This window comes from Geotrypetes seraphini, chromosome 2 (assembly GCF_902459505.1).
Source record: "Geotrypetes seraphini chromosome 2, aGeoSer1.1, whole genome shotgun sequence".
Classification (NCBI taxonomy): Eukaryota; Metazoa; Chordata; class Amphibia; order Gymnophiona; family Dermophiidae; genus Geotrypetes; species Geotrypetes seraphini.
This window is the reverse complement of record NC_047085.1, coordinates 374,601,160-374,627,353: the sequence shown is the minus strand read 5'-3', so window position 1 is coordinate 374,627,353 and position 26,194 is coordinate 374,601,160. Positions and strand designations below refer to the sequence as shown.

Below are 26,194 nucleotides of genomic sequence, written 5' to 3'. Positions count from 1 at the left end.
TTGAGCAGTCCACTCGGCAACACAGTTGATGATAACTTTTCTTCAGCTTCTAGGGTTCGAAGTCAACCTCCCCAAGTTGCAGCTTCACCCCTCTCAACTACTGCAATTCATGGGAGCCCTACTTGATACCCCTCTTCTATGGGCATTTCTACCCCAACAAAGACAAGACACCTTACTTCATGTTTGAAATCAGGTCTCCACTCTACAAACTATTTCAGCAATGCAGATGATGTGATTCATAGGTCACAAGGCATCCACAGTTCATGTTACCCCCTTCACAAGACTTCATCTCAGATCATCTCAGTGGGCCCTAGCATCTCAATGGTCTCAAGCTCTCGATCCCTTATCCCAAAGGATCAGTCACCTCACCTCTTCGTCAAACCCTTCAGTGGTAGATGGATCTGACAGATCTCTTCAGGGCTCTACTGTTTCATGTCCCCCCCTACATCAGAGAGTTCTCACCATGGGCATGTCCATGTATGCTTGGGGAGCTCACCTGGACAGTCTAAGGACACAAGGTTGATAGTGTACTCAAGTAAAGACATTCCACATCAAGTTGTTAGAGCTGCTGGAAATTCAAAATGTTCTAAAAACCTTTCAAGAGAGTCTTTCCAACCTAGTCATCCTTGTTCAAATGGACAATCAAGTAGTGATGTACTACATCAACAAACAAGGGGGAACAGGCTCTCTTCTTCTTGTGTCAAGAAGCTGAGCACATTTGGAACTAGGCAATTGCTCAAAACATTCCTCAAAGCCATATATGTTCAATGGAAACGGAATACTCTAGCTAACAAGCTCAGGAGATTTCTTTAACCACACGAGTGGACTCTCAACTTCAAAGTATTGTGCCACATCTTCTCACTATGGGAAACTCCTCAGATCTTATAACTTTCCAGCTCCTTCTGACGTTCTCCTTATTTATCCACTTATCTTGTAAACTCTCCTCAAAATTGAATTATGTAACCAGCTCCATTAATTGTAATCTTCTTCCTGGAAATGTCCAGTTATTTTCTGATATAATCCGCTTTGAACTGCAAGGTACAGGCGGAATAGAAGTCAGTAATGTAATGTAATGTAATAAACCTGTTTGTGTCTCCCCACAACTACAAATTGCCTTTAATTCTACTCCAGACAGTATTCTCCTCATCGTCTTGAAGCAGATGTCTTTCTTCTAGATTGGACGAACAAGTCCCTCTATGCATTTCTGCCAATCCCTCTCATTCTCAAGACTTTAGTCAAGCTCAAGTGCGAATGAGCAACCATGATCCTGGCAGCTCCTCAGTAGCCCAGACAACCTTGGTTTTCCCTTCTATTTCAGCTGAGTTCCAAGGATCCAATTCCTTTACAAATCTTTCCTTCTCTGCTCTCTCAAGTCAAGGATCTCTTTTATATCCCAATTTGCAATCTCTGCACCTGACAGCTTCTTACCTCTTGGACTAAATTCAGCAGATTTTAATCTTTCTAACTCTGTACAAGCCATTATAGCTGCTTCCAGAAAATCTTCTACTCAGCAATGCTATCAACAGAAGTGGACATGCTTACTCTCCATGACCAAGTTTCTTCCTCCTCTTCCTTCAGTGTTGGATTATGTTCTCCATTTATCCAATTCTGTACTGGAAACTACTTCATTCAGAGTTCACCTCAGTGCTATTAGTGCTTTTCAAGTTCCTGTCCACAATAAACCTCTTCTTTCCAGGTTTGTGAAAAGACTATTCAACTCCAAATCTCTGCTTACACCGCCTCCAGTTGTCTGGGATCTTAATGTAGTCCTCACTTGTTTGATGAAGCCACCATTTGAACCACTGGCATTTACTCATCTTACGTTTCTCACTTGGAAAGTGGTCTTCTTGATTTATATCACTTCCGCTCATTGAGTGAACTTCAAGCATTGGTTTCTGATCCACCATGCATGTTATTTCATCATGGCAAGGTGGTTCTCCGGACCCATCCTAAATTCCTCCCTAAAGAAATCACGGAATTTTACCTAAATCCATCCATTGTGCTTCCAGTTTTTTTTCCCAAAGCCTCATTCTCATCCTGGAGAAGCAACTTCACCTCAACTATTCATCTCTTTTGATTTTAGCAGAGTGGGCCAGCCTGTAACGAAGAGTACTGTTTCCATATGGTTAGTGATCTGTATTTCCTTCTGCTGTGCTTAGGCTGGGCTTCAGCTCAAGAGACGTGTTACAACACACAAGGTCCGAGCTATGGCAGCATCAATAGCTTTCTTGTGTTCCACTCCCATTGATGGAATGTACAAAGCAGCTACTTGGACCTCAGTTCACACATTCACATCTCACTATTGTCTAGAATCTTATTCCAGATGAGATGGTCGTTTCGGCCAAGCAGTATTATAGAATTTATTTTCTTAATGGCCAACTCTCCCTCATCCCATTTCAGTAAGCTAGAGAGTCCCATATGTGAGAATATGCTGCCTGCTTGTCCAAGGATAAAGCACAGTTACATATGCAACAAGTGTTATCCGGGGACAGTAGGCAGATATTCTCACATCCCTCCCACCTCCCCTGGTTGGCATCTTAGCTTGCTTACAGAATTGAGGTACCGCGAGCTGGCATCGGGCAGGAAGGTACTCACTCTCAGAAGTGCAGTGTGAACAGTCACAAAGTTTCTAAAAACTTAGAGGCAGTGCACTTTTACCGTTGTCCTTACCAGGCTCTGTGGATGACATCACCCATATATGAGATTATCTGCCTGCTGTCCCCGGATAACACCTGTTACAGTAGGTAACTGTGCTTTGTTTGGGTCATATGTAGATGACAAGAGTTTCACTTCCCATTTTCATTATTTTTTATAGGTGATTTTCCTGACCACACTGTTCTATTTGTTAAGCTCCAGTGATAAGTACTACAAGCCAGTGAAATGGGTGATTAATCTGACACCACTTTCACAGCCAAGCTCCTCCTCTAATATAGTGGGCCAGTCTGTAGAGGAAGCCATAAGGTATGCCATTTCTGCTGTCCTTTTGAGAAATTGGGATATATTTTCAATAGATGTTTGAAAGACTTGGCAATTCAATTTTGATGATTTTCATTTGGTATTATTATTATAGTATATATGTGGGTGTTGTAGGGATTTGAGTGGGAGAGGGGAAAATGTTGATAGATATGAAATTTTCAGCCTAGAGTTCTTTTAGTGTTCTTTCAGAAATTACGTATTTCATTTATTTTAAATTTATAAACAGCTTTATTCCACAGTGGTGTGCAAAAAATACATACACATTATTTTAAACAAACTAACACAGTTAAACGGAGAAGTCACATCCTGCAATCTCTGGTTCATCAATCACAAATAAACAAGTGTCTCTTCAAGAATCATCTGAATTGAGTCCAATTTTGCTCTCTATGCAGTCCTGCTGGTAACGTAGTCCAAGCCACAGGGCCAGCTACTGAGTAGCTTCTTTTGTGCATCTTTGCATATCAAACCTCCTGAGTTGTAGGTATTGTCAGTTGGCATGAAGTTTCTGATAATCTCAAGAAGATATGTTTATCTGTTCAATCAGAGACTCTGGTGTGATGTGATGTGAAGATCAAAGGGTAAACTTTTTTTCTATCAACAAGCAAGATTGAGTCAGGAGCATATACTACTTTGGACTGAGTCAGGCACAGAAGTGGGTGATGGCATCTGATGACATAGGAATAGAACTACTCTCCCATATTGCAGAGCTTCAATTTAGAGCTCTGAGCATGTACGAGATAAATTCCATCTTTGTTTCAGGAGACAGATGTCAACACTTTGCTTGATGACTTCTTTGTCTTGAATGTCATGGGACATGGGGAACCACTTTGTCTCCATTCTTTGGATTGTTCTTTTGTCTCTGAATCATATCCAAAATGGTCCGCATTGAGACATTTGGCTGAGGGCTTTCTCATTTCTAAAATGTTGTGAATAATATAACTGACTTGTTCTTGAGAGATCTCCAGAGTCTCTGCTATCTTTTAATGGATATTCTTTGATCAACAAGGATCTTAGAATGAATGGCATCCATGTTTTCTGGAATTGTCATTTGAGTTAGTCTCCCAGAATGTTTTTTGTTTTTTGTGCTCCAGTGTCTTGCTGCAAACATTTCTTGACTGTGGAGTCAAAAGGGCACTTACGAGTCCCCTAATGTAACTGACATATCATCGTAAATTTGTTTGGCCGAATTCCCTTTCAGGAAAAGATATTTCATCACTGCTCAGCACTCTTTTGAAGTGAAATCTCCATTGTTTTGCACCATTTTCACTTCAGATCTGCATAAATAAATAAATAATCAGGCTACAGTTATAAAATTTAGTTCAGACACATACGAAGCAATGAATTTTGATGGGATGAAAGTATTATTAGTCCAAAGGTAGGTGAAATAGGAAAAGCCAAAGACTTATCAGCGCCCTCTTGTATAGCCTTTCTTGTCTACACTGATCTTCTCAGCTACTTTGTTTCATTTCTTCTGCTTATGCAAACAGGTATGAATTGAAGCTGCCTCTTTAAAAAAATATTTGCTGTATTTTGGCATTTTTTTGCCTGTTCTATTCAAAAAGTCAAATTTGTTGCTTTATTTTATTGCATTTGCTATTGAAGTCGGTTTTATGAATGAAACATTGTAGAAAAATCCAGAATGTTGGCATTCATTCTAAGTACAGTTAAACTTCGGTTTGTGAGTAACGCGGTTTGCGAGTGTTTTGCAAGACGAGCAAAACACTCAAGCAAGCTTTAACTCGCAAACTCCACATTGACTCGATCAACGAGCTACCTGGCCTGCCGGAGAGGGAGGTGTGGGACTTGGGGCCATCTCTGCGGGTCTCCTTCCACTTCCGAGAGGCGTGCACATGCAGAGGATAGAGAAGGTAAAAGTCCAGGCAAAGCCGGATAATCCCCAAAGCTTCTCCCGTCTCTCTAAAGAAACTCCTACAAGCAGCCGAACTCGTCAAACATGACTTTTCCCAGCTGAGGATGCACGCATGACTGTGTTCCTACTGCAGCTTTTCCTCTGTGGTGTCGTGCTCTGAGAGTGCACGTCGGGCACTCGCTCTCATTCGGGTGCGAGGGGGGGGAGAATCTGCCGCACCTCCTCCTCCATGCTGTCCGCCGCCGATTAAGAAGCCATAGCAAGAGGGGAGGGGGTAAAGCTGCAGCAGACCCAACTTGGGAAGGCCACGGACTGCAGGCGCCAGGATGCGCTGCCGGAGAAGAACGGCTCAGTGCTGCCTTCCGCCCCGCTGCCCCCGACCCTGCTCGACTATGACGGCCGCATGCTGCCCGCGCTGGGGGGGGCTCGGCAGGACCTGGCAGCAGCGCCTGCTCCTGCTCACCTGGCTGCCGGCACTCATCAGCTTCACCCAGTTCTTGGACAATTTCCTGCTCGACTTGCCCCACTATACGTGTCGGGGAGACAGCGGCAGCTACCTTCGGCACCCCTCACAGGGGTGAGAAAGAAAAAGGGAGGGATGGGGGGAAAGCGAAGCAAGAAAGATGATGGATGGGGAATAAGAAAAGGGAAAGATGGTCTGTGATGATGGAAAGAGGGAGTGGGAGAAGTGTTGGACCACAAGAAGATATAGGCCTGTTTTAGGGATGTGGAATGAATCATCTGCATTTCCATTACTTCCTATGGGGAAACTCACTTTGATTAACGAGCACTTTGGTTTACGAGCATGCTTCTAGAACGAATTATGCTCGCAAACCAAGGTTCCACTGTATCTCTTTTGTTTGGATCCTTAATGCTCAAGAAGAGGAAGCCTAATGAGTGAGAAAGGTTCATTGAATCACATTTGTGACCTTTTTGAGGCAGTAAAGTATTTCCTGAAGAATCAGAACAAACTTACCCCCTCTTTTATGAATGCATAGCGCGGGTTTTATTGCCGCAGCGGCGGTAACTGCTCTGATGCTCATAGGAATTCTATACAGTCATTTACCTAAAAATTTGATGAACAAATAGGATTTTATGTGTTTCCTGAAATGTTCATACGACCCAGCATTAGAGATCAGGGAATTTAAATCTTTATCCCAAAAAGCTTTTTGATAGGCTAAAAGACGTTGATGGTATTTCTTGTATTACATCCTTTGACAGAAGGGAACAAGAAGAATATAACTGATCTTTTTAGGACGCTTTACATTAACAAAAGTAAAAGAATCTACTAAATAGCTGGGAATAAGATCGAATAGTAATTTGTAGCAGATGCAATCGAATTTAAACATCACCCAAACCTCCACTGGCAGCCAATGCAACTCATGTATAAATGGAGTAATGTGATCGTACATTTTTAACCCAAAGATTAAGCTTATAGCTGCATTCTGAATTATACGTAGTTTCTGAAAAATTTTTTGAGTACCAGCCAAGTAAACTATGTTACAATAATCTAATTGACTCAAGATCAGAGATTGAACTAACAATCTGAAAGATGAAACGTCAAAATATGATCTTATGGTACAGTTTCCATAAGGTATGGAAACATTTACACACGAAAGCGTCTATCTGATTCTTCATTGTTAAATTATAATCCAGAATAATACCTAAGATTTTAATAATAGGGAGAACTTGGTAAGTTACTGCATTCACTGTCTGTCACAATGTTGTTTCAGTGGAGGTTTGGCATGGGAAAGCATAGAAAAAATGTTGTCTTTTCTTGGTTGAGTTTTAGTTTAAATTCGACCATCCACTGTTCAATTATTGAAAGTACTTCAGATATTATATGCCTAATCTGAGGGAGTGAAGTTGGGACTGGGATCTAAACAGTTATGTCATCGGCGCAACTGAACAACTTAATCCCTAGGTAAGAGAGTTTAATTCCCAGGGAAGATAAGTAGACATTGTAAAGGAGCGAAGACAAAGGGGAGCCCTACGGAACACCACACTGATTACTCCAACTGTAGGAATAGTCAATATTAAAATGCACCTGATAGCTGTGTGAGGACAGAAAACCTCTGAACCAATTCAGAACTTTATCTTGGATGCCAATAGCATCCAGGCATTCCAACAATTTTTTATGATCTACAAGGTCAAAGGCACTACTCAGGTCGAACTGCATTATCAGTACACTCATGCCTTTACTGAACAGATTGTGTAGACTGTCAAGAATAGAAGCCAGAACTATTTCAGTACTTTATAAAGGCCAGTTCACAGTTAAGTACAGTAATAAAATATATTAGAACAGTTACTTCTTGCCAGAGATTTATGTTGCTTTGACCAGATGAACTTGAGATGTTATTCACACTTTTTATATATCCCAAAGACATTTATTTTTTCTCTTTGGCATTCTCACTTTAGAAGTCTGCTTATAGATCCCATTCTCTTCATCCCCATATCTGAATGTAAGAAGAGGCCTATTAATCCCCTGTTTATAACTGCTTTTTACTATTTGGCGCACTTTTGCCTCCAAAGACGCTGTTCCGCGCTCGGAACATTTGTATATTGCCTGCTGACTTGTGCTCTTATCTACAGCAGTGTCTATTCATCCCTTGATGAAGGCATCTATGGATGCTGAAACTGGGATCCTAGTTGGGACAATCTAGGTAGTCCTAGACTGTTTTATCCCTTATCAAGATGGACATTATGCTATAGACTTCATTATCTTTATGTGACTTTTTATTATTTACACATTAAAGTAACTGTTTGGTTGATTTTCTGACATCTCATTTGCCTCCCTTTGCTGTGTTGCTGTGCTATTTTTGAGGCAAAATTATTTCGCCCTCTTGTTTGCTTGTAACTGCTATATGAGCAGCTTTTAAAAAAATGCATATTTTGGAACCTGTGGTCCTTTTGGTAAGGTTTAAATGCAAGAGCTTTAAACACTGGAGGAAGATATTTTTAAATCAAGCATATTTCAGTGTCTGTATATTGTTCTACAGAATGGTTATCTTTATTTTTAGACTCTCCCTAAAATACATGTTCTGCAATATGCTGCATGCATTGATGGCCCAATTCTGTGAATCGTGACCTTAGAATTACATGGTTCTAAATGTACCAAAAGTTGGCTTGCAGTTAGAACCTTGTAATCCCATGCATAGACTAATTTCTGTACATAGAACCATATAATTTCGTATGAAATGAAGGAACGGTTAAGTTGCAATAAATCCTCGTGAGTGTTGTAACATCTACATGTCAGATAGAACCCGGAAGTCATCGGAGTTAAAAATACTGAAAATTGTCACTTAGAATCCTGTAATTCTAAGGTCGCAGTTGTCACCTAAAAAATCAACACTGACTAGTGTGGCACTAAGTGTTATTCTATAAAAGTTATGTGCAACTTATAGAATCACTCTTAGCGCTGGTATTTGATAACTTTTAGGTGCACCCATTTTAAGCCAAGGAAAACTTGGCCTAAATGCCAGCACCTAAGTTATACACACATCGGTGCATAGGCAAAATACTTGCGTATAACACAAAATGAAATCAACAGTTCATCCCTAGCCATGTCCTCCTTTAGAAACACGCACTGGACATGATTCATAACATTGTGCTATGTGCCTACCAAGTTGTGCATGTAACTTTCAATTAACTCAAATTAACATCAATTATGAGTTAATTGTCAATTATTGGCAGTGATTGGACCTATTAAGGGGATGGGACTTGATATACCGTTTTTTTTTTTGTGGTTACAATAAAAGCAGTTTACATATTTTAGGTACTTAAGTGATTTGACCAGAGTCACAACCACTAGGCCACTCCACTCGCATTATTAATTAAGCTGTGCACATATATCTCCTGCATGCACTGATGTATGCACACAACTTTAGGCACCATATACAGAATTTGGTGGTGAGTACACATTCTGATTGTCCATTTACAACTTTTAATATAGTTGAGTTACTCTATCCCTATCCCTATAGTTCTAGACGGGATAAAAGAGTTTCTGGTTTTGAGCTGAACTTAACTGTAGTAGCTTGAACATAAGAACATAAGAAACGCCTTCACCGGATCAGACCGAGGTCCATCTAGTCCGGCGATCCGCACACGCGGCGGCCCATTTAGGTACTCCTTTATGGAGACCTGGATTTACCGTATCCCTCAATATGATATGCAAGAAGGTATGCATCCAACTTGTGCTTGAATCCCAGTACAGTAGTCTCCTCCACAACCTCCCCCGGGAGTGCATTCCAAGCATCCACCACGCACTGTGTGAAAGAAAACTTCCTGACATTTGTCCTGAACCTGCTGCCACTCAGTTTCAGGCTATGACCTCTTGTCCGTGTCACATGTGAAAATGTCAGTAATGCTGCTTCTTGGTCTATTTTATCAAATCCTTTTAATATTTTGAAAGTCTTAATCAAATCCCCTCTCAGTCTTCTCTTCTCAAGGGTAAACAGTCCCAGCTTCCTGAGTCGATCTTTGTTGCTCATATGTTCCATTCCTTTAATAAGTTTCGTGGCTCGCCTCTGCACTCTCTCTAGCAGAGTTATATCCTTTTTAAGGTATGGAGACCAGTGTTGGACACAGTATTCCAAGTGCGGTCTGACTATTGTTCTATAAAGTGGCGTTATAACTTCTTCCGATCTACTCGTAATCCCCTTCTTAATTATGCCCAACATCCTATTTGCTTTCTTCGCCACCGCCGCACACTGTGCCGATGGCTTTAGGGTACTGTCAATCAGTACCCCAAAATTCCTTTCCTGTTCGCATTTTTCCAACTTGACCCCCAACATCTTATACTCATATTCCTTGTTTTTCTTTCCTAGATGCATCACCTTGCATTTGTTTATGTTAAAGTTCATCTGCCACTTTATCGCCCACTTTTCTAGCTGGTTCAGATCTTTCTGGAGGTCCTCGCAGTCCCTTTGAGAGCCAACCGCCCGACATAGTTTTGTATCATCAGCAAACTTTATTATATTGCATGTCGTTTCCTCTTCCAGGTCGTTTATAAAAATATTGAACAAGATAGGCCCAAGAACCGAGCCCTGGGGCACGCCGCTGGTCACTTTCTCCCAGTCCGAGAATTTCCCATTTATGCTAACCCTTTGCCTTCTGTTTTCAAGCCATTTGCCAATCCATCTGTGTACTTCTCCTCCTATTCCATGGCTTAGTAGTTTCTTCATAAGCCTTGCATGAGGGACTTTGTCAAACGCTTTCTGAAAGTCCAAGTAAATTATATCCACAGGTTCTCCACTATCCAGTTTTTTGTTCACCATCTCAAAGAATTGTAGTAAATTTGTCAGACATGATTTCCCTTTCCTGAAGCCGTGCTGACTAGCCCTTATTAGATTGTGGTCCTCCAAGTGTTGTACAATGTTCTCCTTAATTAGTGTTTCAATTATCTTCCTTGGAACCGATGTGAGGCTCACTGGTCGGTAGTTTCCTGGCTCCCCTCTTGATCCTTTTTTGAAAATTGGGATGACATTTGCTATCCTCCAGTCTTCTGGTATTTGCCCAGTTTTTATTGACATGTTAGCTACGGTTTGTAGCAGTTCACCAATTTCCTCCTTAAGTTCCTTTAATACTCTCGGGTGTATTCCATCCGGTCCAGGGGATTTGTCACTTTTTAGTTTGTCAATCTGAAAATAAATCATATCCAACATCACATTCACTGTTGTTAGGCTTTCCTCTGTGCCTCCGGTGAATATCTTCCCTGTGTCTGGCATTATTGAAGTGTCCTCATTTGTGAAGACTGAGGCAAAGAATGAATTTAACCTATCTGCAACCTGTTTGTCCTCTTTAATTGACTCTTTCTTTCCTTGATCGTCGAGAGGGCCCACTGCCTCTCTTGCTGGTTTCCTTCCTTTTATATATCTAAAAAAGGGCTTGAAGTTTTTGTCTTCCTGCGCTATCTTCACCTCATAGACTTTTTTGGCGTCTCTTACCGCTTTATGACACTTTTTTTGGTCGTTTTTGTGACAGTTCCAGGCTTCCATCGTTTTTTCTCTTTTCAATTTTTTATACGAGTTCCTCTTCTCCCTCACTGCGTCTTTTACCTCTTTGGATAACCATGCTGGTTCACCTTTGTTTTTTTTACGCCGTCCTTTGGATAACCTCGGAATGTGTAGATTCTGTGCTTCTGTGATGGTATTTTTCAGTAGAGACCATGCTTGTTCAACTGTTTGGATGCCTGCTATGCCCTTCCTGAGCCGTTTCCTAACCGTTTCTCATGCTGTCGTAATTTCCTTTTTTATAGTTAAAGGTCGTGGTTTCAGTCTTGATTGGTTTTCCCTTTCCGATGCCAATGGTAAAATTAATCATATTGTGGTCGCTTGTCCCTAGAGGGACCGTAACTTCTACATCAGCTGCCCTTCCAGCAATACCATTTATGACCAAGTCAAGGATTGCATTTCCTCTTGTAGATTCTCCTACCATTTGTTCAAGGAAGCAATCATCAAACATTTCAAGGAATTTTAACTCCCTGCCGCAGTTTGACGTTGCCAATTTCCAGTTGCTATAATTACATAAGAACATAAGATCAGACCAATGGTCCATCTATCCCAGTATCCTGCTTCCAGCAGGGGACAGTTCAGGTCACAAGTATCTGGCAGAATCCCAAATATTAGCAAGATTCCATGCTACCAATCCCAGAGCAAGCAGTGGATTCCCCTTATGTCTACCTCAGTAAATAGACTATGAATTTCTTCTCCAGGAACTTGTATGTATCCTGCTAGAGCTGGTGTTAGAAATGGCTGGCCAAGAAATTTGGAGGTTCCCCAAAAATGACTACTAGGCTGTACCTTGCTCAGCTTCTAGTAGGCTTGCGAATCTCTCTGGCTAGTGGTCCAAGGGTAATAGTACTAGCTGGATCCTCTAACACCATGTCCTATCTATATTTTGCACAGTGCAGGAGGAAGTGCATCTCTGTCTACTTTTCTGCTGTTGTACTACATTCAAGGGCTGTCTTATTGAGGTTTCCATGGCATGTCTGTATATGGTTTGTGGTAACTTCTATTCCAGTCTCAACTTCTTCAAGCCAAGTATCCCCTAAGTCTAACAAATACCAACCGAGTACCCCTGCCCAAGCTCTGCCCCTGACTCCACCCCATAATAGTACTAATTGTAATGCAATTTCTTCCATCCATTTTTCATATACACAAAATATAATCTTATTAATACATAATGGTAATCACAAAATAAAAAAAACAAAGCACACTGTACACAGAGAAAATGTTCATTATCATTTATATTTTTGGTTTGTTTTTTTTAAAGAAGTCAAGGCAGATGACTTAAATATGCATTGTCATCTCAGTAACAACTATAGAAAAATAGACAAATATAGTGCAAAATATAGATACCAGATATAAATTCTTAAAACTGACACATTTTGAAAACTAAATTGAAAATAAAATCATTTTTCCTACCTTTGTTGTTTGGTGATTTCATGAGTCTCTGGTTGCACTTCCTTCTGACTGTGCATCCAATATTTCTTTCTGTCTGCCTCCTGCATGCTTCCTCTCCTCCGGACCTCATTCCCTTCCCCAACCAACATCTCTCTCTGTCCCTCTGTGAGTCCAACTTTTCTTCCTCTCTCCTCCACCCCTATTGGCAACATGTCTCCCTCTCTCTCTCACTATTCATCTGTCTTGAGAGATCCAGGCATCTCTCCCACCCCCACTACTGCCACATCCGACATTTCTCCCTCTACCATCCCCCAAATCATGTGCAGCATTTTTCACCACTGCCCATCAGCCCCATGCTCATTTCTACTTCTATCGCCCCTCTCCAACACCATGCCACATCTCTCCCTTTATTACTTTGTCCAACATACCTCCCCTTTGCATCACCTTCAATCTGTCCCTCTGGTCCCTCTCCACTACCATATCCAACATTTCTCCCTCTCATCCTTCTATTCCCCATCCATCTCTTCCTCTCCTCTCTCTCTTTATGCCCAATTTTTCTTTCTTCCTTTCCCCATGTGCACCATGTCTTTTCCTCTCACTCCACACCTATATACAACAATTCTCCGGCAGCATCTCTCTTTCCCTAGTCCCCAGCCTGTGCAGCATCTGTCAATCCCTTATTCCCAACTCCAGCCCCCACTCCTCTCAGCTGGATCCTACCTCTACCCAGTTCCCAATTCCCCCACCTACCAGCTCCCCGCCGCTGTATTTTAAAATCTTCTTGCAGCCAGAGACGCAATGAAGCCAGCCTCCCACCGTCTGCCTGCTTTGGAAGTATTCTTTATCCCAGGACAAGCAGGCAGCATATTCTTAACACATGGGTGACGTCACCGACGGAGCCCTCGGTACGGACCTTTTAACTAGAAGTTTCTAGTTGGCCGCACCGCGCGTGCGCGAGTGCCTTCCCGCCCGACGGAGGAGTGCGTGGTCCCCAGTTTCTTCGTTTCCGCGGAGCGAAGAAGACGCGTGTATTTTTTCAACGGCCGTTGAAATCACTTTTTGCCTTCCCGCTCGCGCTTTTGTTATATTTTTTTCTTCCTCTACCTTCGGGTTTCCTTTTTCTTTCAATTGCAAAAAAAAAAAAAAAAAAAACTTTGATTTTTATTGTTTCTTTCGTTTTTTGCCCCGGCGGGGCCTGTTGCCATTATACAGGCCTCGGACTTCGATTTTGCGGAGGCTATCTTCCCCTTCATGCCCCCGCAGGTCGGTTTTAAGAAGTGCCAGCGGTGTGCACGCCCGATCTCCGTTTCTGACCCACACAATTGGTGTTTGCAGTGCCTGGGTCCGGAGCATCGGGCAGATTCCTGCACCCGCTGTGCCACTTTACAAAAACGTACTCTTAAAAACCGAAGAATCCAGCAAACCCTGCTCTTCGGCTCCGAGTCGGCGATGGATTCATCACCCTCAGCGGCGGTACCGCAGAAATCGGCACCGTCCAGCTCGACACCGACCGATCCCGCATCGGCGCCACTGGCGCCAGGTAAGCCGGCTAAGAAGCCTTCCTCTTCCCTCGAGCGCCCTCCAGCTACGGTGACGACACCGTCCATACCGGCATCGCACCGGTCCCGTAAACGCTCCGCCCCGATAACGGTGAGTGCCTCGTCATCGGCCTCCTCATCGCCGGGGCGTGGAGCGGCATCCAAGGAACCGAAGAAAAAGAAAGCGGTTCCGATGCCACCCCTGGATGACCGTATCTCGGCCATCCTACAAACTCAGCTTCAGGAGCAGTTGAAGAAACAGCTTGAACAACTGCTACCCTCTATCCTGGCACCGCTCCTTCCGGTACCAGACCGGCCCGAGCCCCGCACCGAGCCCCCGGTGTCCACTCCTTCGGTACCGGTAAACACCTCGATGCCGATCCTTTCGGCACAACAACTTCCTGATGATCCTGTGGTTCATTCTCGAACCACAGTGGATCCTGCTCGGCACCAGGCGGTACGGCACTCTTCTCGGGACCGAGAACGACGCCGATCGTCCTCCCCTGGTGCCGTTTCGGTGCGCTCTGGTAAATCTTTGTCCAAAACTCACCACACCGCACCCTCCACCCCGGTGTCCCGACACGCACCAGAGGTCAGGGATCCGGATTTATGGGAGGAGACTCCTCTCGGTACCGAGGAGGATCCCTCCTCATCTGATGAGGAACCATCGGCGCCTGATGCCTCCTCTAAACCTGAGCAGTCCTCTTTTTCTAAATTTCTGAGGGAAATGTCTGCTGCTCTGTCACTTCCCCTTGAATCTGACTCCAAAAAGTCCCAAGCCTTTTTAGAAGCCTTAGACTTTGAGCAACCTCCTAAAGAGTTCCTCAAACTTCCCGTACATGACATCTTCCGGGAGACATTCTACAAAAATTTGGAAAATCCCCTCACGGTACCGGGAGCTCCCCGTAAACTGGACAACCTTTACCGTGTCATCCCTATTCCAGGATTCGACAAATCTCAATTGCCCCATGAGTCCCTTCTGGTGGAATCCACCTTAAAAAAGACTCAGGGCTCCAGTGTCTATGCCTCTACCCCTCCTGGCAGAGAAGGTAAGACCATGGACAAGTTTGGCAAGAGGCTTTACCAAAATGCCATGCTTGCCAACAGGGCAAACAACTATTCCTTCCATTTTTCCTTTTATCTCAAACACTTGGTCCAACAGCTGTCTGCCCTCCAGAAGTACCTTCCTGAGCGCAAGGTCCCGCTATTCCAGCAGCACATATCTGGCCTTCTCCAAATGCGCAAGTATATGGTCCGCTCGATCTACGACTCCTTCGAGCTCACCTCTCGGGCCTCTGCCATGGCTGTAGCCATGCGTCGCTTGGCCTGGCTCAGAGTCTCCGACCTGGACATCAACCACCAGGACCGCCTGGCCAACGCCCCCTGTCTCGGGGATGAGCTTTTTGGAGAGTCACTGGATTCCACCACCCAGAAACTCTCCGCCCATGAGACTAGGTGGGACACCCTAATCAAGCCGAAAAAGAAGGCTCCACCTGCTCGACCCTATCGGCCTCAATCATCCTACCAGCGGAGGTTCTCAGCCAGGCCACTCAATCCGCCTCCCCAACAATCTCGGCGACCCCGTCAACAGCAGCACCATGCCCAGGCTCGGTCTCAGGCCACCCAACCCTCCAAGCCTCCTCAGCCTGCTAAACAATCTCAGCCCTTTTGACTCTTCTCTCCAGGGCATAGCCAGTCATCCACCCTCGCTACCTCTTCCACAGCCTATCGGGGGTCGTCTCACCATTTTCTCAAGCCGTTGGGAAGTCATCACGTCGGACCAGTGGGTCCTCAACATCATCCGCCACGGCTACTCTCTCAACTTCCAGACTCTGCCTCCGGACAACCTTCCCGTAGAGTCTGCTTCAAACTCATCTCAAACCCCCCTCCTCCTGAGGGAGGTTCAATCCCTCCTCCTTCTCAATGCCATCGAAGAAGTACCTCCAGATCAAAGGGGGCAGGGATTCTACTCCCGCTACTTCCTGGTACCCAAAAAGACGGGAGACCTCCGTCCCATTCTCGATCTAAGGGACCTCAACAAGTGTCTGGTCAAGGAGAAGTTCAGAATGCTCTCCCTTGCCACACTCTATCCTCTTCTTTCTCAACACGACTGGCTATGTTCCCTGGACCTCAAAGAGGCCTACACTCACATCTCCATCAATCCACATTCTCGCCGCTACCTGCGATTCCAGGTACTGCACCACCACTATCAGTACAAGGTGCTACCGTTCGGCCTCGCCTCCTCACCCAGGGTCTTCACCAAGTGCCTCATAGTGGTAGCGGCCTTCCTCAGGTCTCACAACCTCCAGGTGTTCCCCTATTTGGACGATTGGTTGGTGAAAGCACCTACGTCTCCACTTGTGCTACAGGCTACTCATCACACCATCTCTCTCCTCCACCTCCTGGGGTTCGAGATCAACTACCCCAAGTCGCATCTGCTTCCCACCCAGCGACTTCAATTCATTGGAGCAGTTCTGGACACCACGCTAATGAGGGCTTTTCTCCCCTCCGATCGCAAGCAGACCCTGCTCCATCTCTGCCGTCAGGTACTCTTGCATCCCTCCATTCCTGCTCGACAGATGATGGTCCTCCTGGGTCACATGGCCTCGACAGTGCATGTCCTTCCTCTGGCTCGTCTCCACCTTCGTACACCTCAGTGGACGCTCGCCAACCAGTGGTCACAGACTACGGATCTTCTTTCTCATCCCATCTCTGTGACATCATCTCTTCAGCAATCTCTCCAATGGTGGTTGAACTCCTCAAATCTTTCCAGGGGTCTACTTTTCCATCTGCCCCCCCACTCTATGATCATCACCACAGATGCGTCCCCCTACGCGTGGGGAGCTCACCTGGGAGATCTACGCACCCAGGGACTTTGGACCCCACAGGAGCGTCGTCATCACATCAATTTCCTGGAACTCAGAGCCATTTTCTACGCCCTCAAGGCTTTCCAGCATCTTCTCTGTCCTCAAGTCCTCCTCCTATGCACAGACAATCAAGTCGCCATGTACTACATAAACAAGCAAGGCGGCACCGGATCTCGCCCCCTTTGTCTGGAGGCTCTGCGCATCTGGACCTGGGCCACGGACCGCAATCTCTTTCTCAGGGCGGTCTACATCCAGGGCGAACAGAACTCTCTGGCCGACAATCTCAGCCGCATCCTTCAACCTCACGAGTGGACGTTGGACCCTCCGACTCTACTCTCCATCTTTGCTCGATGGGGCACTCCGCAGGTGGACCTCTTTGCAGCACCTCACAACCATCAGCTGCCCCAATTCTGTTCCAGACTCTTCTCTCCTCACCGTCTGGCCCCGGATGCATTCCTGCTCGACTGGAGGGATCGGTTCCTCTATGCCTTCCCTCCACTTCCTTTGATGTTGCGGACCTTGTCCAAACTCCGCAAGGACAATGCCACCATGATCCTCATCGCCCCTCGGTGGCCTCGTCAACACTGGTTCTCCCTTCTGCTTCAACTCAGCTCCAGGGAGCCCATTCCTCTTCCTGTGTTTCCTACTCTACTTACACAGCAGAATCAGTCTCTACTACATCCCAACCTGTCTTCCCTCCACCTGACAGCTTGGTTTCTCTCGGGCTGACCTCTCCGGAGAATCTATCTCAACCGGTCCGCCTCATTTTGGACGCCTCCAGGAAACCGGCCACTCTTCAATGTTACCATCAGAAGTGGACCAGATTCTCCTCGTGGTGTCTCCGGCATCATCAAGAACCCACCTCTTTGGCGGTGGAAACTGTCTTGGACTATTTGCTCTCGCTGTCCAACGCTGGCCTCAAAACCACTTCCATCAGAGTCCACCTCAGTGCCATCACTGCGTTTCACGAGCCTATTCTCGGAAAACCCCTCACGGCTCATCCGCTGGTTTCAAGATTTATGAGAGGGCTCTTCAACATCAAACCGCCTCTCAAGCCTCCTCCCGTCGTCTGGGACCTGAATGTGGTTCTCTCTGCCCTTATGAAACCTCCGTTTGAGCCTCTTGCCACAACTTCATTCAGGCTTCTTACCTGGAAGGTGCTTTTCCTAATTGCCATCACCTCTGCCAGGAGGGTTAGCGAACTGCATGCACTGGTTGCCGACCCACCGTTCACTGTTTTTCACCATGACAAGGTTGTTCTGCGTACCCACCCTAAATTCCTTCCCAAGGTGGTCTCAGCTTTTCACCTCAACCAGTCCATTGTGCTTCCCGTCTTCTTTCCTAAGCCTCACTCGCATCCTGGAGAACAGGCGTTGCACACGCTGGATTGTAAGCGTGCCCTTGCTTACTACCTTGATCGTACCAGAGCTCACCGAACATCCCCCCAGCTCTTTTTGTCTTTCGATCCCAACCGTTTGGGCCGTCCTGTCTCCAAACGGACACTTTCAAATTGGCTTGCTGCCTGTATTGCCTTCTGTTATGCTCGGGCCGGTCTCTCACTGGAAGGATCTGTCACGGCCCACAGAGTCCGAGCTATGGCTGCTTCTGTGGCTTTCCTCCGTTCCACGCCCATCGAGGAAATCTGCAAGGCGGCCACTTGGTCCTCAGTTCACACGTTCACTACTCACTACTGTCTGGATGCATTCTCCAGACGGGATGGACACTTCGGCCAATCTGTGTTACAAAATTTATTTTCCTAATGGCCAACCATCCCTCCTCCCTCTTTGTTAGCTTGGAGGTCACCCATGTGTTAAGAATATGCTGCCTGCTTGTCCTGGGATAAAGCACAGTTACTTACCGTAACAGGTGTTATCCAGGGACAGCAGGCAGATATTCTTAAGTCCCACCCACCTCCCCGGGTTGGCTTCTTAGCTGGCTTATCCTAACTGGGGACCACGCACTCCTCCGTCGGGCGGGAAGGCACTCGCGCACGCGCGGTGCGGCCAACTAGAAACTTCTAGTTAAAAGGTCCGTACCGAGGGCTCCGTCGGTGACGTCACCCATGTGTTAAGAATATCTGCCTGCTGTCCCTGGATAACACCTGTTACGGTAAGTAACTGTGCTTTCTGCATGGTTCCATTCATTTTTCATATAAACACACAATATAATCTTATTAACAACACATAATGGTTAACCACAAAATTAAACGGCATCTGGAAGTTTCACCCCCGGGTATATTTCACCCCTGGAATTTTTGCCCTCACACATTTCGCTCCTGGGATCTTTCGCCCCTGAATGTTTTGCCCCCAATATTCACTAAATTGCAATATCATAATCATTACTGACTCAGCATTGACCTCTCATTTTACAAATGTTTGTTCATCTGAACATGTCATTGTAATCTTTGTTCACTTGACACAGAATTTTTGACCCATTCATAATAAGGCCACAATGAAATTTCATTTTTCATCAAAAAGTAAAAAATTCATAGTAAACACAAAACAATCAAGTAAAAAAGTGCATAAATGAAAATGAGCCAGCACTAAAAAAATCATAACAGTCAAAAATATATAGTAAAAACATAACTGTAAAATAAAAAGTCAAAGAAAACGCCAGAAAGCATGTCACAGCAAAGTAAAATTCAAAATTGTATGCAATGCTTCTCAGATAGTCAATCAAATTCTGATTCTCAAAATCTTGCACAATAACGTTTGATCCTCGCTGAAACTGCATATTTTTTTCATTTCTTGTATTGACAGGATTGTCAGCTATGATTTCAGTGATTTCAAAATTATGATGACTGTGCTAACATTTCAGGCAGTTGATGAACTGGTGTATATTTGGAGAATATCTACCACATGTCTCTTGAAAGCTGTGGGGCCATCCTTTAATGTCCTTGTTTGTTCGATGCTGATCATTTAATGTTTGTTGATACGTGTTCCAAAGTTGAAATGGAAACAGTAGTGGTTGATATCCTCTGCGATTCATTCGGCCAATATAGGATCCATCAATATAGGTGTCTTCAAAGTAATTTGTTGTTGGTGCCGCTTCTTGAGGAAAGTTGAGATCTTCCTACAATTCTTCAAATGATTGCACAACATTCTCAGGTGGGACAAACGCAAGGGCTGGTATCATGCAGATCCAACGGGCAAATTTGTGATCACCTTTCTGTTCCACTTTTAGTCCTTCATTCTGAACTGTACGACAAACTGCCTGTGATAGGTGGAAGAAGCAACCTGTTTTCTCAACACTGGGAATTTCAATATCAAACACCTGGATTGCAGCTTGTTCAAAATTCGTCATTAGTTTTTGTGGCTGGAGTCCTGGTTGCAAATTCTTCAGCTCTTGTAGCAGTCTCTGGTATATTGCACAGGTTTTGTTCAGCAACAAGGCATACAATACTGGAACAACAAAGCCACTGTGGACTGCATGGATTGTGTAAAGTTGCTCAAAGAAGGCTGGTGCAGTGGAAAACATTTCATCAGCGAACCACTCTTCACTTCATGCCAACAAATGGAGGCTAATCTTGTTCTAAAAATCAGCATACAGTTGTGTTCATTTCCTGAAAAATAATTTAAAAAAAAGGAATACAAGAATAAAGTTGGATTTTTGAACTGGTGAATAACAATAATTATGCATTATTAAACTTCAGTAAGAGCCTTTATATGCATGGTTAAAATTTTAGGTGGGGATTAAATCTCGCAATGGTAGGATATTAAATCTTACCTTAGCAGTTCATTGTAAATATATTTTGAAGCATTGATTATTAAAATCAATAAATTATTTGATGTGGCAACAAATTTTGATTAAGGTACCTTTATATAAGGAATTTAGTCATTTGATTTTTTATTTTATTTGATTCAGTTTTAGTTTGAATTAAAAATTTTGATATGTGCTTCGCCACATTATGCAGTGTTTTAGCACCAATCACCATCATAAACCCTGACCTAAAGTACGTCCAAAGGATAATTCCCTTGGCTCTTTCCTCCCTATCCGTAGTGTGAGCAAGAGCTTACCTGAGTCACATAGAAGGAACTGATGCTGTACGCCATTGATATTGATCTCCTGGGGGACAGGTTCATCAATGATTTGAAGCAACCTTAGCATGCTCCCTGGTCATCTTGCTGATCGAATTGTTCTCTTCAATGAATCTTTTCTTGGTAGAAGCACTCCAACATTGGCATGGGCCCCTGAAACAACTTCGGTAAGTATCTACTGTGGTGTCTCCTATGTTGTCCTTGCCTTGGCAGTTACTTCATTGATTGGGCTACTTCGGGTCATGCTGCCTGTGCTGCATGGTTGTGAGAATTGACAACATTCACAACATCGCCATTGATTTCTCTGGCCCAAACATGCCTCTTGTAAGTCGACTGCTTTTCACATACCAAGATGGCATGGACGTCATCACCTGTTCGTTTAGAAAACAGGTAGATATGATTCTCACGGACAAGCTTCTTTTTCCCACGTTTAGAGATAACTGAATTCATAGTTAGATGAAGCTAATTGCTGTAGTTGTTGAATGATTTGCTGTGATGCTAAACCTCTTTATAAAGCATTTCAGGTGATCAAACACTCACAAAATGAGAGGCCAATGCTGGTTCAGTAAACACAGGTTAAAATGGCATATTCAAATGAACAGACATTTTCAAATGAGAGGTTGATGCTGGGTCAAGTGAAAAAAAGATTACAATGGCATATGCAGATGAGCAAAGACTTGCAGAGAGAGTGTCAATGCTAGGTCAGTAAACACAGATTACAATGGCATATTCAAATGAACAAACACTTTCAAATGGGAGATTGATGCTGGGTCAAGTGAACAGCATTAACCTCCCATTTGAAAGTTAATATTCATTTAAATATAACAGTATAACCTGTGAACAAAGATTTATGATTTTTTTTAGTGCTGGCTCATTTTGATTTGTGCGCTTCTCTTGTTGTTTTGACTTTTTACTTGATTGTTTTGTGTTTACTATGCATTTTTTACTTTTATGATTTTTTAACGTGATTTTTTGATGAAAAATTAAATTTTACTGTGGCCTTATTATGAATGGGTAAAAAAAATACTGCAATGTAGCAAAAGATTTGAAATGTGCACAATGAAAAAAAAACATGTAGCCATAAAAATTTACTTGAGTGGCATATTCAGTAGCATACTCAAATGAGCAAGGCCAACAAAAATGGTAATGATGATAATAACATAACATAAAAATACTCTTATATAGTGCTGTACCTTTCAGTTCAAAGCAGTTTACAATATAAGAAAGATATACAAGCATAACAGATTATAAACTCATTTATAAAATTTATCAAATAAGTGTTTAATGCCTTTCTAAAAACTTGATAAGAACTAGAATCCTGTATTAGTTTACCAAAATTCATTTCCCTTAACGCAACTTGGTAGGTTAAAATTCTTTGGAAAAAGAGCTTATAGACGCAACCTTTAACTGAAGGAAATGCAAATGTTATAAGCTTACGTAGGGTTAATTTTCTATCGATGAAAAGGAAGTGATCAATGAAATAATTTGGTACAAGGCCTACCAACATTTTAAAACAGAAGTATCCCAATTTAAAGAGTATTCGTGCCTCGACAGGAAGTCATTGCAACATCTGGTAATACTTTGTCACATACGCTTTGACTTTTTCCAACTTAAAAATCAGTTGAACAGCTCTATTCTGGCTAAGCTGTAGCCTTTTGATATTCCTTTTATGAGAGGCTAAATAAATAGTATTACAGTAGTTCAATAAACTCAGAATCAAGGACTGAGCAAAAGGTCTAACACCCTCTTTTACCAATGCATAGCATAGATTTTAGTGCCAGCAGTGACGGTAACTGCGCCAACACTCAAAGGAATTCTATGAGCGTCGGAGCAGTTACCACTGCTGCTGGCACTAAAACTTGCACTAAGCGTTGGTAAAAGAGGGGGTAAATGCAGGAAAATCAAAATATGCTCTGATTGTCCTAATCTTCCAAAGCATGAAGTAGCCTTTCTTAACCACAGTATTTGTTTGAGCATCTAAAGTCAAATTATGGTCTAGAAAAACACCCAGAATTTTAATTTTGGGGATAATAGGATGACTAATTCCATTCAGTATTAATTTGTCTTCTTGAATTTTGTTATTGGGAGATATGATATTGCAAGTTAGTTCTGCAGTGAATGTTGGGGGCGAAAGATCCTGGGAGTGAAATGTGTGTGGGTGAAAGATCCCGGGAGCAACATGTGTGAGGGTGAAAATTCTAGGGGTGAAATGTACTTGGGGGTGAAATGTCCCTCCTCCTGTCTTTTACTCTAGAGCTCTTGCATGCTTTGGAATGACTGAAGGGGGCAGCAGACTCCTGGGAAAAGGAGGAGGTGTCAAAAGCTGTGATTGACATCTTTCTGCAGTATGCTCGTGAGAATGGACAGAGTACCCTAAGGTTTAACATAGCCATTCCTTTCTGCTTGAAAAGATATTATCAAGGTAAGAACCTAATTTCTTTTTATTAAACTGAATGAACAGATTGCTGATGCCAGTGCAATTGAAAGGGCTCAACAGCTCACTTACAAAAGCATTGCCAACAAAAACACTCTTAACACCATTGAATTGCCCTTTTTTTTTTTTTTTTTGCTTGATAGCTGAGGTCCATGTACCTTATGAATGGTATCATAAAACAAAATGCATGTTAAGTCTAATATAAAATCTTGAAAATAGAAAATATTGTATGATTGTGCAGTTATTCATGATGGCAGCACAACTAGAAGGTAGGCCTTTTCTGTTAGATATTTAGAGGGCAAATTTGATCTACCTTCATAAAGTATCTGCATCTTAGTGATACTGATACTTTGACTTCCAAATTAGACATCATTATATAGCACCATGTGAGCAGGAGAGGCTGAACGAGTCTTAGTTTCACATTCATTGCATTCATAGCTTTGTAGGTTCAATTTCTTAAATAAATGGGTCAGTATACAAAAGGACTTATGTGTGGAGGCTGATTTTAAAAAAGAATATACAAATCAGAATTGAGACATCCAGATCAAGATGTCTCAAGTTTATAATGGGATCTGCTGACATAGAGCCTGTTCTAAAATACATACAAAAATATGTGTTTGTGTGCTGGTCACATTAAGTAGGAGCATCCATTTTAGAATCATAAATGTCTAAAATATCAATGGGTCAAAATGAGGACATAAACATTTGCTGTGAAACAAGGACATAAATATTTTTCAGCTATTTTAAAGATTTTAATGTTTATTTTTCCTGAACCTTTCACAGAGCTCAGAATTCCTTGCCAATTTTGCTTTTGGGGAGGACATCAATCACTGGAGGGATTAAGTGGGTGACTACCCTAATCCCTGTAGTCAAGCACTGGTCAGTAGGAGCAGTTTTCCAAAACTTAGATGAAAATCCCCAACACTTTTTTTATGGATATAAACATGCATGAATACACATTTCTTTGGCCCACCCAGAGCATATCCAAACCTGGCCTCTTTGCTAGATGCTCTTATTTTTCAATTTTAGATTCATATATACATTTGGATTTAGACACTTATGCAATATAAACATCTAAATGTTGATTTATACAGGTCTAAAACTCAAATAGTACTTCTAAAATAATTACATTAGTATCATATGTCAACTTCATAAGTCCTTTTGTTAAAAATTACATACCAGCTAACTTATTTTGGCCAGATAATCAAGTTGTCCTGCTACAAATTATCTCTGTAAAGGAGAGACAAAACCATTCCAGGGAACAGGATGGGGCCAAACTTTATTCAAATAGTGGTGATATTCAGCCATTATCTAGGTAACTTTATCTGGTTAGTAGGACTGCATGAATTCCATCTTGACCAAATAAGTGATCATTTAAGTTTAGGACCACATATTTAGCAGGCACAGCTAAATGCTGAATTATCAGGCTTAAAGATGAGTCAATAAGTCATCTGCCTATCTTTATATAGTGATCGGGCTACTGAATAATGCCCTCAGAAATTATTAAATCAGAACTTGCTCAGCCCCTCTCTATGGAACTAGAATTATATAGTCATCCTAATTTGGAACTGAGATGTGACTATTAAAAGAATATACATTGATTGCAACCATGAGCGCATGTCTACGATTGGTTTGGTAAAGGCATACCTATCCTTTGTATGAATAAGATGGGTGCATCTTGAATTCTTGGATCTCTGCCTGTGGCATGCACACCTTTTTGCTTGAACCATTTTCCTTTCCCTATAGCAGCATGTTGTATCTTATTGAATGTACCATACCCTTCTTTCCTGAAGCTCTCATTCTGCTTGCTCTGGTGGGGATATTGCACATTACTAAGTTGCATGTTGTCACAGCCCCAGTGCAACTTAGTGTGTGTGATATTTTCACATGAGTGCATGCACACGGGGTATGGTGTTGGCTTTTAAACTTTTGGTGGTGCAGCTTTTTAAAACTTTTGTGGGAAAGAACATGGATAAATTTCTAGATCAATGTTACAATTGATTTTTTTGCTAGTATACTGTTATACAAAATTTGTTATTACCAAAATGTATGTTTCTTTTTGAGGCATTATGTTAACCAGTTCTTTTTATTCATTTATGGTAGACATCAAAAGAAAATGTACTATAATAATGAATAAAGCTTTCATCAGTGATTCAGTTTTTGTTACTTGAATATAAAAATGGAAGATGACATTTTCAGATGAATCATGAGAAGCCTGATGTTTTGGATAATGGTTTTACTTCTTTGGGTACTTGTGTAGGCTGTTAGCTACTGTTAAATAATATCAGCAAACAATTCAATTTAAGAATAGAAGGATGTTAAATTAGAGGGAAAAAAAGTCTTTTGGTATAATAAATGGCAACTGGAGATGGCATATTCTTATTGTGCCAATGAAATTTTTTTACCAGTGTGGAATCTTATTTAGCCCCTAAGGCCAGGTTCTTTTTTTAATGTTTGTTTATTGAAAGTGGATAAGGTCACAGCCAGAATACAAATACAGGTTCTAAGATGCAGACTTCCATGGGAAGAGAGATGGGAGTCAAGCTTTGAGGAAACAGGAAGCAGCATAAGCACTGGCTAGTTAGAGGCAAATTATTGATAAGGAAGACAAAGATAATTTGAATAGAAATCTTGCAATGGAGGCAAATTCTCATAATAAAACAGGGCTTCTCAAATTCTGGGTCATAACCCAAATGGGGTCACATATATTGTATTTGCGGTTGCAACCCATCCCAGAAGTACATAGATCCATCATTTTGATGTGCTCAGCGAAGTTGCCAATATCATTGTGGTTGTAACCATGGGGTTTGCCAAGCTCTGTAAGAGAAACTTTCAGATACATTAGAAGTAGTCTGTGAAGAAGGCAGTTGAGAAAAAGGGGAACTCAGGGAGGACAAGGCCACAATGGAGAGACTATATAAATTCTTTGCTTTGGTCCAGTGGCGTACCAAGGGGGGGGGGGGCGGTACTTGCCGGGTGCAGCCTTAAGGGGGGGTGCACAGCCGGCCAAGTCCAGAAAATTCCTGGGCTGCAAAGGCGACGGCACTCAGCGGCATCGGCGCCCTGCCC

At 42.9% G+C, this 26,194-nt stretch overlaps 1 protein-coding gene across 2 annotated transcripts in view; it reads left to right on the top strand.

The window, feature by feature from the left end:
* The window catches only part of TMEM245 (transmembrane protein 245), a 201,473-nt gene that overhangs the window by 115,170 nt on the left and 60,109 nt on the right, over nucleotides 1-26,194 (top strand). For both annotated transcript variants that reach the window (XM_033930622.1, XM_033930623.1), the window contains one exon: nucleotides 2,816-2,961. In XM_033930622.1, coding sequence (XP_033786513.1) covers nucleotides 2,816-2,961 — 146 coding nt within the window. The remainder of the gene's footprint in view (nucleotides 1-2,815; nucleotides 2,962-26,194) is intronic.